Below are 13,646 nucleotides of genomic sequence, written 5' to 3'. Positions count from 1 at the left end.
TTCCTCTTCTCTCTCCCATTCTTCCTGCTCTTTCTCCCTCCTCCCTCCTTTCTTCCGTCTTCCCTCCCCTTCTCCCTCCTCTCCTTCCCTCTCTCTTTCCTTTTTTCTTTTTTGATTTCTTACTAAGTTATATTTTGAATGAATGGCTAGTGAACAGAGAGTTGAACAGGAAGACAGAGTCCCACCCATTTCTTTTATTTGAGTTCAGTAACTGTGTGCCTACACATACCCTTACACATATGCATTTATTTATTTACATACATGCACACACATACATATATTCACATACACATGCAGGTCCAGTTGCCCCTCCATATGCCTGACTTAACGTTGGTGTATTTCATTCTGCATGCTCCCCTCCCCCGACCTCTCTCAGCTCCAATGCCTTCAGGTTTCTCTGTTTAAGGCCTCAGATCTTCATTGTCAGGAGAGACCCCAGGCTCCCTCAGTTCTTTATCTGCAGTTGGTGGCTTGTCTCAGAACATGGGGGAAGGGCATTAGAACTCCTGAAACCACACATACCAGGCAGATGGATGAGATACGGCCCAAGCTGTGGCGACAGGACCAATGTCTCCTGAGTCTCTCACTTTGTGCCTGTGATGCACAGATGGGATGAGACACGATATGACAAGCTAAGGAGTCCAGGGGTCTCGGTGATGTATGTGTATCTGTCTGGAACATGCATGCACATGTGTCTGTTCCTGACAGTATGTTGTGTGGGTTGCATAAATACTTATAGCTGTGCATCTGGTATGTGCCCGCCGGCTTTCTAACTGTTCCTACATGTCTATGTGTGTAGGTGTGGGTATGCACCTCCCAGGAAAGACAGACTCATAGTCAGCAGCGCTCTGAGGGAGAACAGGCAGTAGGCACACACTACTGCTCATCACTACAGGGGCCTTGTGCAGCAAGCAGCTCACCAGTCCTCACAGGCCAGCCAAGGTGGGGCATCTCCGCTCCACCCAGGGCTGTGCATTGCTCTGCCTTTACAAGGCCTACCAAGCCTGGCTCCCTGGTGGCACCACCCGGCCTTAGGTAGCAGGCACCAGGCTTTGTGGAGCTGCAGTTCTCTTCTCTACACTGGCTGAAGGAGAGGGCAGGAGCGACTCCCTGCAGCTGGGCTGCTGGTCCCTCAGCTCTGTGCTCACAGTGGTGATGTGGATGAGTCTTTTCCTTTCCAGGTACCCAAAAACCATTGCAGGAGAGTTGCTTTACTTCATATTGTTTTGTCTTTGTGGATTTTGGGGATGACAAGCTCTTACTCTGAAGCCTAGGCTGCCTCTGAACAGGAATCCTCCTGCTTCAGACTCCTGCGTGCTGACTCCCTGATTGTGTGCCGTCAGTTCCAGCTGGAAAGGCTCCTCTGCTCTGACTCTATGGTGAGCTGTCTCCAGGGAGAGAATCCATCTGCTGCTCTCTCCGTGGAGATTCTGAGAAGGAAGGAGCTGAAGAAGCAGACAAGAAGAAAGGGGCCCAGGACTGCCGGGCTGGGCCAGTGTGGCCAGCTGTCCCCTCTGCCAGGGCTGTCTCCATCCGTCCTCCCAGAGCCCCTGGAGCCGAGGAACAAACTCGCCAGAGCGCGCTAACCTGTCTGTTTGCTTCTGCCTACCACTCCTCCGGGTGTGTGTGACATGACAGAAATTTGATTTCCAGCCTTGGCAAATTTACTTAGTACTCAAATCATTTCCTGCCCTTCCATGACCTTGTCAGCATCCTGGTACATGGAACAGGTGACCTCACAGCTAGACATGCTTTCCGGGTTGGGAGGATGAGCAGGGATGGCGCAAGAGCTGTGGCTGGCTGGTAGCAGGGCCTGGCTGGGTGAGGGCAGGCTGCGGACAAGCGTGCCAAGAGGATCCTGGAGAAGGGGGTCCAGGCGGCGCAGATGACCTTACCACCTCGGGGTCCCGGGCCAAGAGTCTTTCCTTGCCCTGCTCTATGTCCTCTCAGCCTGCCTGCTCTGTCCTGAGCACTGCTTTGATACTAGGCAGAAGCCCAAGATGGGACAACTAGCTATGTGACCCTACAACAAGAATCACCTCTCTCCAAAAAGGCCAGGCTGAGGTCTGAGAGCACCCCTAGCTGGCCACAAGCGCTAAGAGAGCCTGTCCACTTCTACAAGGCTAGGGATGCAAGGGGAGGACATGTGCATGGACCAATTCAGTGGGAAGAGGAGGGGGCGACCTCTGTGGCCTTGCCCAGCTGACATTGTTGTATCCCCCCCATTTCCACATATGGGGGGGCATGGAACAGGTGCCTGGCCTATGAAGGACTGGCAAGCTCAGGACCTGTGCCTCCTCAGTCAGAACCAGAAGCTCTCAACTGCTGGTACCAGGGCAGCTTTCCAGAAAGGAACCTTGGACGCTGGCTGTGTGAACAAAGGGTGAGGGTGTTGGGCCTGGTGTGCGGAGACAGCAGCAGAGGTGGACCGGAAGTGACATCTCAGAAGCGTCACCGGGTTTGAATGGACAGAATTGGGACCGGTTGTCTGTGAGGGAGGAGATGAGGTGTTTGGAGTACACTCGGGGTCGTGGGTGAAGAGCAGTCCTGAGCAGAGAGGCAGGGGAGCAGGAAAGGGAACCATTCCACAGAGTGTGGGGCAGATGGACCGAGCATAGCGGAGGGGCTGCGAGATCCCACAGGGAGATGGAAGGCATGCATGCAGGTGGAGAAAACCAATACAGTGGCGTGCTTGCAAACCACAGGACAAAGATGCAGAGCAGACACAGGTATAGAGGGGGCGCTTTGAGTGGCTTCTGTACCAAATGTGACCATTCTCCAGGCTTGGCTCCCAAGCCCCTAGCCTGTGGCCACACCACTTTCAAAAGCACTGAAGAGTTTGGCGATAGGAAGTTCAAGTTCTCTGGAAGCTCAGGGGTAAGGGAAACATGCCACAAACCAAGCCTCAACCCCTTGCTTTTAGCACATATCTATTAGGGAATTGACAATTGCACACACAGCTTGATCCCATTGACCAACATCTCTGGAGTCTGAGCTGATAGGATTTGGAGTAAGGGCATTGAGTAAGGCAGGTAGGATGGGTTGAGGCAGCATTACCAAGATGCCGTTTGACTCATGGGGGCTGGTTCTGTCCTCCAGGATGAGTCAAACCTGGGTGGGCAATCAGCTGTAAATGAACTGACCACAGGTGTTCCTCCGGAGAGGAGGGTCAGGCAGAAACCACCGGAGGGATGGCATCTTACTGGGAGCAAACACACCTTGGAGATGTCTATGAAGCAAGACAGCAGGGATGCCAGGGAGAGGAAGGGGTGCCTCAGAGCCAGAGGATGGGTATTCAGTGCCTTTCTGGGCTGCAGGATGTGCTCAGACCTGAGCTCACTGCATGGGCTTCAGGCGGTAGCGGAAGCGTACCTCGTAGCTGGGCTGGGAGGTGCCAAAGCCCCAGCGCCTTGGGTCGAGAGGTGGTATGGGCGTGTCAGGGTCTACCAGCTCGAAGTCGAAGTACACAATCATAAGGAGGACAAAGGTCTTCATCTCACTGAGGGCAAAGAACCTGCCGGGGCATATGGAGACACCTGAGCCCCAGGGCATGCTGTAGTGGTGGATCTTCTTGCCTGACTTGTAGAAGTTCACTTTCCGGGTGCTATCCGGGTTGAGGAACCGATCATACTTGAAGGCTGTGGGCTCGGGGTGGATGTCGGGGTCCATGTGTACTGAGAGATAGGGGAAGAGGGCCACCTTATCTCCACGACGGATCTGGTACTCTTTCCCACTGGCCATCTTCAGGACGTAATCCTCCTGCACCACCCTGAGGAGGGTGGGGGTGGCACAGAGACGCAGGGTCTCCTCCATCACACTATCTAATACTGGAGTGTGTTTCAGGACACTGGTAGTGAAAGTGAAGGACTTCTGGGACAGCCTGGCCTCGCCTATGACCCTGGTGGCTTCCTCACGCACAGCCTTCATGGCATCCGGGTGCTTCAGCAGGAATAAGAGGGCCCAGAAGCAGGTGGGTCCCGTGTTCCCCTGGGAGGCCCAGAGCATCATAAAGTTAAATTTGTCCTGCATGGATGAAGCTGTCCCTCGCTCCCTCAGTATCTGAAGCATGTAGCTTAACCAGTTACTTATGCCGTCTTTCTCCAGGGTTTGCTCCACAGAGAGTCTCTGGTGGAAGAGCCGCTGCAGCTGGCTCACTTCTACCCACTCCCGGGGCCCCAGCAGGGAGTAGACGAACCTGGGGAAGAGAAGGTCGAATCGGCGGAACTTGGCGAACAGCTCATCCGCCCCATCCAGGTCCTGCTGCTTGTCCTCGGTGTAGCCAAATAAGCTCAGGAAGCCAGCCTTAAACAAGACGCTGTAGCAAAAGTGAAAGAGGCCATCTTCGCACCAGGAACTGGCCCCCAGGCTCGGGCCTTTGGGCCCTAGCATCACCAAGGACAGGCTGTCCAGCATGGCCTGGTTGAGGGTCTCCAAGCCTTGCCCCATCAGGTGCTTGGCACTAGCCGAGTGGATCATCCCGTGGTCCTCATCTATGGACTTGTACCCAAACACCTTGAACACCAGTTCTTGTGCATACAGCACGAAGTCTAGCACTTTCTCTGTGTTCTTAATGATGGGGCCAAAGGACAGGGGGTCCATGACAAAGGTGAAGTACTGGCCTCCTAGCTGCACCGTGAAGACATCCCCGTGCTTGGCCCGCATTCCCTTCAAGAATTCAAACATATTCTTCCGGAAAGCCATGGCGTGACCCAGCCAGGGCACAAAACCCTTGTCCAGAGGTGGCTCCCAGGGCCTGCGGTGCCTGAGCAGCATGGACAGGCACAGGCATCCCACGACCGTGAGCAGGGCTCCGAGCACCGGACACCACAGCGTCATGGCTGGGCTCCAGCGGGCTGAGCTCCGTGCAGGCGCCACTTGTCAGGTCTCCAGCGCTGGAAATGCTTTATGTGGCCTTCACAAGTTGGCAACGCGAAGGTCCGTGTCCTTGGACCTTGCTCTGAACCTGAGACGTGGTAAATAAACTCTAGTTAGCTGGCACATGGAGAGAAAATATTATTCCGACTTAACACATGACACAGCAGAGCCTTGGTCAGGTAAGAGGAGGAAGGGTTGACCAGAGAGAAGATGAAAGAGAAGAAAAGCCACAGGATGTGTGCCAGCCTGCACTTTGCTCTGAGCGCTCAGGTGTAGATCTGGCCTGTTCTCTCCATGTTTGCCTGGCTCGAGCCCACCCCCGCCGCCGACTGCTCACGCCCCTGCTCACTCACACATCGATTCGTTTGCTAGCTTGTTCACTCAATGTACACATCCCTCTGCTCACATCACTTTTAAAGAGTGCGTGCGTGTGTGTGTGTGTGTGTGTGTGTGTGTGTATGTGTGCGTGTGCATGTGCGTGCATGTGCATGTGTGCATATGTGTGTGTGTGTGTGTGTGTGTTGGGTAGGAGAGGTACATGTTTGACTTTAGTATCTTCCTCTGCAAAATCTTCACCTTATTTTGTTTAAGATTTTAAAAATTTACCCCTCTCTTGTTTTCTTCCCTCCTTCCTTTTCTCCCCCTTTTTCTTTCTTTCTGGATTATTTTTATTTACTATATTCATATATATGTACTTGAGCTATAGGCATGACTGTTGCCTGTGGACACCAAAAAAAAAAACTGGCATTGAATCTCCTGGCACTGGAGTTACAGATGGTCGTGAGCCACCTGGTGTGGTGCTGAGAACTGAATTTGGGTTCTCTGGAAAAGCAGAAAATGCTGGTGACTGACAGGCTACCTCTCCAGCCCCTCTAACTTACTATTTTTTTTTTTTTTTTGAGGCAGGATCTCTCCCTGACTCGGAGCTTACGAACTACACCAGCTGGCCACTGAGCTCCTGGGATCCTTCTGTCTTTACTGGGAGTTGCAGGAGTGTACTGGTAGTGACACACTTCCTCCAACCAGGCCACACCCACTCTAACAAGGCTACCTCCTAATAGTCCCTATGGGACAAGTATTAGAATCCATGAGTCTATGGGGGCCATTCCTATTCAAACCATTACACCCCCATGTTGGTGCTTTTGGAAAGCAGAAGGGAGAATTCATCAAAAGCTCTTAGGACAGTGTCTGACTTAGGCTAGCATTCTCTATATGTCACTGCTTGTTGTAAAGCCTTATCACATACTTTGGTCCCTCCCGTGATACCCTGGCAACTGTGCATCCTTTCCTGGGGTTTCTTGCCCTGTGGCTTTAAAGATGCCTTCAGATGATACAGAGTCTTGCTGGGTCCTGTTTCCCTGTAGCTTGTGAACAATCACTGTGTGGCTATCCAAGGTGTCTGGTGAAGCACTCCAGCAGGGGATGGGGTGCGAATGAATCTATCTATGGGAACTCAGAGAACCCCCTTAGAGTAGGGACACTTCAAGAAGAGGCTCAGGCCTTTGTCCCAGAGTCCCTTGTCTGGTCTTGCCTGTACAGCTCTCCAACACCAAGACGGAATCCTGTGCTGTAAGTTGTCAGGGGCAACAGTGACCTCATGCCCTTGTCCTATTTCTTCATGGTTCAGTATACAATGGGAAGACCTGACATCCCTCTATTCAATACACGAGTCCCTCTGACAGCTGCCCTGCCTTGGGCTTTGGAAGCAAATCAGGCACTGTTTAAGAGTCTCCATTAGATGTCTGCTAGTTTCCTGCCACCAGGCCTAACGGAAGAGAGCTATAGCCCTGAGATGGAAGCTTACTCAACAGGCAGCCCAACCTGCTGCTGCAATAGGTGCGGCTCTCACTGCACTGGGTCAGTTCTGCTAGCCATGTCCATGCAGTAACAGCTCTTATTTCAGAAGAAACGACAACATCTATTCTGAAGTAAAATTCAAGATTCAATACCATATTTCAACTTGATAACAATTTACTGAGTTTTATATATAGTCACTGGACAGAACTGTAGGCAACAAATAGCTGCTTAGGGGCCAACAAACCCCAAGAGAATTTGGCTCTGGATTTGCAACATTCCAGTTCTCCATACCCACTGAACTTTTAATCAGCCAGTCTAACAGAATACATACTTTCTGTTGTACAACAAAAGGTGTGGCTTTCTTTTTTCTGGAAGTTTCTAAAACTATTATCTAACTTCCCCATCCATGAATAGGGACTTAGATTCTTTAGCCATCTGTCTGTATGTCCTGCTGGCTGAGCTTCTGCCTCGAGGAGTTCTCCTGAGCAAGGAGCAGGAATGATCACACCCTGCCTCCAGGAAGCCCTCTGTGATTGCACCTGCGGAATGGACTTGGGAAAATCCCATCTCAGGTTGAGTCATAGACTGTGAGCCAGACACACCAAGCTGAGATCTGTTCTGCAGTTTTAATGCGTGGGACTTTTTACTTTCTTCCCTCCATCCACCCTCTCCTTCCTGGAGCAGCCTCATGCAGTCAGTCAGAATGTGTGCCTGCCTGCCTGTGTGCACGCCTATGTTAGGGTTTCTATAGCTATAATAAAACAAACGTGACAAAATCAACCCGAGAAGAAAAGGGTTTATCTCATCTTCCAGTTCACACTCCATCACTGCGGCAAGCCAGGGCAGGAACCCGGGGCAGAAGCTGAAGCAGATGGCATGAAGGGATGCTGCTTGCTGGCTTGCTTCTCGTGACTTGCTTAGTCCACTTTAACTACCAGCATGAGGTGGCACTGCCCACAGTGAGATTAGCCTTCCTACACCAATCATTAACCAAGAAAAATGCACTATAGTCTTGCCAACAGGCCAAGCTGGTGGGGGCTTTTTCTCACCAGGATCCCAGTCATCCCAGACGACTCTTGCAGGATCAGCTTGGCAAAACTAGCTAGGACAGGCTCTTTCTTACTGAGGTTGGTTTGCTAAGAGCTAGCCGCTTAACTGGGTCTGAGACAGAACCAGTCAGTCTCCATAACTGTGGACTTTAGCATCTAATGAAGGAGAAGAGTTGTTAGACCACAGTTCCAGATATACAAGTTCAATTATGCTGAATGATGCAGAAAGCAGGAGACGAAAGGACCCACATCAATCTTGTGACTGCAGGACAAGCCAAGGTCGCGCTGTGCTTTGAAGGGCGGTGGTGCTGGTAGAAGCTCAGCTTGCCGTGCCAGTGGGAGAAACAGCTTTCACCTCTGGGTGAATGGCATAGTTTATTCCAGGGCCCAGTGAGTGTCCATGGACCCGGAACACAGATTTAGATTAGCTCAAGTTTAGTTTTGTGATATAGTGATGGTTGTATAGAGTTTTTATAACAAAGATCATCATGGCCCAAGAGACTTTTCAGAAACCATGGTGAAAACATTAGGAAGGTGGCTACAGAGTGCCAAGGACTCTCCGCTCTAGGCCTCAGATGCTGGCAGGCAGTTTTAGCTTTTGGGTTGGTAGAAGCTAGGATTCTGCTTGTAGACTCCAAAAGTGTTGCTGAAAATATTTAATCTCACTCCAGGTTGTCTATCTTGCCTTTGTTTCAGTTCCCAGATAACAGAGACATACAACACTTATTATTTATAACAAGCCTCAGTGAACACAAGAACTGGGCAGATATCAATCCTCTGTGCTATTGTGCGTGTTTCTCAGCTAACAATCCCATTATATAATATTGTGCATATTTCCCAACTAACAATCCCATTATATAATTTGCCGTGTTTCATCTGGGCTTCTCTTAACTCCAACCAGCCAGCCATTATTTTAAGACTCTTACCCCCTGCTGGCTCCCTCCTTTTTTTCCCTCACCTTCTTCTCTCTCCTTGTGGTCCCCTCAGTCCCCAAGCCCAGGAACCCAAGACCCCTCCTGTCTCTCTTCTGTCCAGCTATTGGCTGTAGGCTTCACCAATCAGGGACAGCTTGTGGGAGGTGGGGGTGGGGCAAGGTTACATACTGTTGGGTTTGTTCAGACTCTCATCCTTGGAGGCAACAGGCCTTAGGTGCCAGTATTTAGCATTACAGTAAAGCAAAAGACCAAACCTCAACAACTCCCTCCCCCTTTTTTATCTAATTAAAAAGTCTCTTTCTCTTATAATAATAAATAGCACACAGTAGGAACAATATGAAAGAATTATGAAAACTATAAGTTATGATTCAAAATGTCCAGTCTGTTTGTATTTAGAAACTCAGGAGAAAACATTTTATTATCCTATCCTGGTGAGCTCAGAGTTTTGTATCTAAATTAATTTTCATCCTAACTTGTATTAGCATCCTAAAAACACCTTCTTAGACCTAGAACAACTTCTTAAACCCTAAACCGCTTAAGCTTATAGTAAGACTATGACTATCTATCTAGTCTTCAACCCCATCAGAGACCTGAGAAGGAAGAAAATATTACCTGAGTATGGCTGTGTATAACTGAAGTCCTGTCTCAAGACAGTTTTATGTCTCAGTCAATTTCAGGGCTGCTCCCATGCAGAGGGATCAGCAAATCATGTTACCTGTCCCGTTTGGTCTTCTTGATTTTTGTTCTCTTCCTGTCTGCAGCCAAGATCTTCAGGGAGTCTTCCTCTATCAAATCTGATCCTTACTACTTTGGAAAACCTTTTCTTTTTCCTGTTAACACAGGAAAAACAGAGCCTCTCTCCACCATAGCATGGCTTCGGTCCAGCCATTTGGACCATTAAGAATATGGATTGGTCCATATTGTTGTATTTTGTTCGTGTTAGGCCCTGGTTCTTCTTCCCAGCCCCATGCTCCAAAAAAATAAAACTCAGACTCAAAATATATTGACAAATACATTGGCCTGGTGCAACAAATTGTTGCTTGGCCAACAACAAAGTATTGGCTAGTCCAATAAATAAAAGCCATGGGGTAAGAATCTTAAAATAATGGCCATGTGGGTTGGCTAATTGGAGTTAAGAGAAGCCCAGATAAAACATAGCAAATTATATAATGGAGTTATTGGCTGGGAAATACACATAATGGCATAGAGATAGATATCTGCTCAGTTCTTGTGTTGATTGTCTTAGTTAGGGTTTTACTGCTGTGAACAGACACCATGACTAAGGCAACTCTTATGAGGAAAACATTTAATTAGGGCTGGTTTACAGGTTCAGAGGTTAAGTCTATTATCAAGGTTAGAGCATAACATTGTCCAGGCAGACACAGGGCTGGAGGAGCTGAGAGTTCCACCTTTTGTTTTGAAGGCAGCTAGGAGAAGACTGGCTTCCAGGGAGCTAGGATGAAGGTCTTAGAGCCCACAGTGACACGCCTACTCTAACAGGGTCATACCTCCTAATAGTGCCACTCCCTGGGCCAAGCATCTACAAACCATCACACTGATTAAGGCTTATACATTAAAGGTCATGTGTGTCTCTTTCATGTGGGAACCGAATGATCAAAGGTTGGGTAGAAACCCCAGATTGAGATTAAATATCTTCAGGGACATATTGGGTCAGGTTGTTCATCTGCTAAGAGGCTGAGATAACTAATGGCGTGTTTTGGAGACATTGATGGGACCGGGTGGGAACTAAAATGGCCGATGTTAAGTTTCTACTCTGTGCATGATTCACCAGTGGTCTTCCTGATTGCCTCTCAGACCATCGATGTGGTGGTTTGAATGAGGAGTGCCTTTGATGGGCTCAGGTACCGGTAGAGATGGTTACAGTTGATCGCACAGTTTGGGAGGTTTAGGATGCAGCCTTGCTGGAGGAGGTATGCCGCCAGGGACAGAAGCTGAGGGCTCATAGCCTCTCTCTACTCGTTGCTCTCTCTACTCATTGTGGGTTGTGCTTGAAGACATGAGTCCTTAGCTTCCTGCCCCAGCCTCTCTGCCTGTCCCTTGTTGCCTGCCTCCCCACCACGTAGGACTGTCACCCCTCTGCAACCTTAAGCCAAAACAACTTTCTTACATATTGCTTTCACTTGTGGTGTTTATCGCAAACAACAGAAACAGAACGACACCATCGCCATTCTCATTTTGAAATTATAAAGTTATGTGTAATGTGTGTGTGTGGGGGGCTTATGCATCTGAGTACAGCACCCGTGGAGGGTATCAGCCCCCGGAGCTAGAGTTACCAGATGTCTGAGCTGCCCAATGTTAAAAAAAAAAAATCCATTTTCCTCTTTCCAGCTCCTGCTCCCAGAATGATAACTCTGAAACTAAGTCATTTATTAATAAATGCCAAACACAAGGTTTGGCTCATTCTCTGACTAGCTTATAACTTATTTAACCCATCCAAACTATTCTATGTCTTCCACACAGTTAGTTAATCTTTCCTCAATTTCATGTATCCAAGTCCAGGGTGAATCTCATCTTAACCTACCCTGAGTTCAGCTGCTGGTTTACACCCCTGTTCTCAGTGTTCTGGGGGTGGGGAGGGGGCAGAGAGATCTCCTAAAAAAAAAATCTCTTAAGCCTCTGACTATCTCCCAGAATTCTCTCTCTTTCTGCCAGTGTCCCACCTCAGCCCATTGGCTGTAGTCTTTTTGTTGACAAGTGATGCTTACAGCCCAGCACGGGTGCTGAGTACTGAGCTCAGTCCTCTGGAAGAACACCACTGCACCATCTCTGCTGCCCATAAGAGATTCTCTCTACAGCCGAACATGGGTGCTGAGTACTGAACTCAGTCCTCTGGAAGAATACCACTGCACCATCTCTGCTGCCCATAAGAGATTCTCTCTACAGATGAACATGGGTGCTAGGTACTGAACTCAGCCCTCTGGAAGAATACCACTGCACCATCTCTGCTGCCCATAAGAGATTCTCTCTACAGCCGAACATGGGTGCTGAGTACTGAACTCAGTCCTCTGGAAGAATACCACTGCACCATCTCTGCTGCCCATAAGAGATTCTCTCTACAGCCGAACATGGATGCTAGGTACTGAACTCAGCCCTCTGGAAGAATACCACTGCACCATCTCTGCTGCCCATAAGAGATTCTCTCTACAGCTGAACATGGATGCTAGGTACTGAACTCAGCCCTCTGGAAGAATACCACTGCACCATCTCTGCTGCCCATAAGAGATTCTCTCTACAGCCGAACATGGGTGCTGAGTACTGAACTCAGTCCTCTGGAAGAATACCACTGCACCATCTCTGCTGCTTATAAGAGATTCTCTCTACAGCTGAACATGGGTGCTAGGTACTGAACTCAGCCCTCTGGAAGAGCACCAGATGTCCTAGGTATTATGCTAAGTGCTATCTTTATATATTTACTCATTTAATCCTTGTACTAAACTATATAGGGGTTTGCCAATGCTACCCTCAAATTCAGGAATTCCCAAGGAGAATTTCCGGGATTTGGCAGGTAGTTGTAAGATTTATTTCAAATGCATAGCAAGGACACATGTCTAGATAGTGAGGGGAGAAGAAGCTGACAGAGCCCTCGGAATACGAGGACAGCTGTTTAAGGCTTTCTCCCTCCATGATGGATCACAAGGGACTACCTCCTCTAGCAATGGAAATGCAGCAACCTGTTGGCCATGCATACTTACTCCTTGGAGAGCTCCTGCAAGGGGACTGCTCACATATACACACATTCTCTGTTTATTATACACCCCAATTCCAGACTCTCAGAGAGCATGATTAGACATATCACATTGTGTAACACATGTAGGCATAAAGTAATGCCAGCGTTCCCTAAATGTTTACTGGGGACACAGAGCAAAGTTCCAGCAGTCAGTCAACAACCAGCCTTCATAGCTCTCGGGCCTGCTGTAAAATGCGTTTACACTGTGACTGTCCCCATGTGCAGAGCCTCAATTCTGAGTGGTCTGTTTGCTGCAGAGCCTGGGTTCTTCTCTACCCATTGTGTTCTGTCTACCTGTTCCTCGTCAGCCATTTGCATTTGTTCTTTCTGTCTGGAATGTCCTTCTCTCTCCTTGCCTGACCAGTTCCTTCTTAGTGTTCAGGATCCAATTGTCATTTGCAATCTGCCTTGTCAGGAAGACCCTCCTCTTAATGCCCTGTGACATGTCTTTCCCAAAGGTACTCCATGCATATTGCTTTGCCTTGGTTTCTCCAACGTGAAATCAGCTTACATCTTTGTTTCTATCAGCCCCTCCCCCGTGCTAATAGCTGGCAATCAGAGGAAAAGGCCCTGAGCTGTGTTTGTTAATCTCTGATGAAACTCCACTATCCCCACTGAAGGACGGTTTGACAGCCACGTGTTGTCAGCTTTCCTGAGACAGCAGGAGCTGTTGCCAAAGTAAGCTTTTTGTTTGTGTGGTTTTTTCCATTTTATTTATTCTTCTCTCATACATCATATCCTGACTACAGCCTCCCTCTCTACTCCTCCCAGCCCTCCCACCATCTTCCCTCTCTCTCCATGATCCACTGCCCCTCAGGTTCCTTTCAGAAAAGAACAGGTTTCCCAGGGATATCAACTGAACATGGCATATCAAGATGCCACAAGACTAGACATATACCCCCATATCGAGGCTGAACGAGGCACCCCAGGAGGAGGAAAAGGCTCCCATGAGTGTGGGAGGTTTTGGTTTTTGAGGCAGGGTCTCACTATGCAGCCCTGGCTAGCCTGGAACTCACAGAGATCTGCCTGCCTCTGACTCTTCGGTGCTGGGATTAAAGGTGTGCTTGACTCCAACTGGCCAGCATAAGTTCTGTAAAGGAAGCTCTGTAAAGGTTTTTGGGAGTGAATTCTCAAGCATACTCTGTGGCACAGAGCAAGTGTTGGTTGGGGACAGGATCATCATCCCACACCATGCCTAGCTACTGCTTCAGACAGTCACATTTTACTGATGAGAACAGTGGG

General features: G+C 49.0%; 1 protein-coding gene across 1 annotated transcript; it reads right to left on the bottom strand.

Moving 5' to 3' along the window:
- Positions 1-150: 150 nt before the first annotated feature.
- Positions 151-4,964, bottom strand: LOC127688364 (7-alpha-hydroxycholest-4-en-3-one 12-alpha-hydroxylase). The gene has a single exon (XM_052186923.1). It carries the CDS (start codon positions 4,834-4,836, stop codon positions 3,337-3,339), a length of 1,500 nt encoding a protein of 499 aa, XP_052042883.1. The 5' UTR covers positions 4,837-4,964; the 3' UTR covers positions 151-3,336.
- Positions 4,965-13,646: the final 8,682 nt, after the last annotated feature.

This window comes from Apodemus sylvaticus, chromosome 7 (genome assembly GCF_947179515.1).
Source record: "Apodemus sylvaticus chromosome 7, mApoSyl1.1, whole genome shotgun sequence".
Lineage (NCBI taxonomy): Eukaryota > Metazoa > Chordata > Mammalia > Rodentia > Muridae > Apodemus > Apodemus sylvaticus.
Note: the sequence above shows the minus strand (reverse complement) of the source record. Positions and strands in the feature narration are given on the sequence as shown.

What these genes read in the sequence shown, in the direction of transcription:
- LOC127688364 (XM_052186923.1), bottom strand. Translation starts at nt 4,836, where the DNA reads ATGACGCTGTGGTGTCCGGTGCTCGGAGCCCTGCTCACGGTCGTGGGA.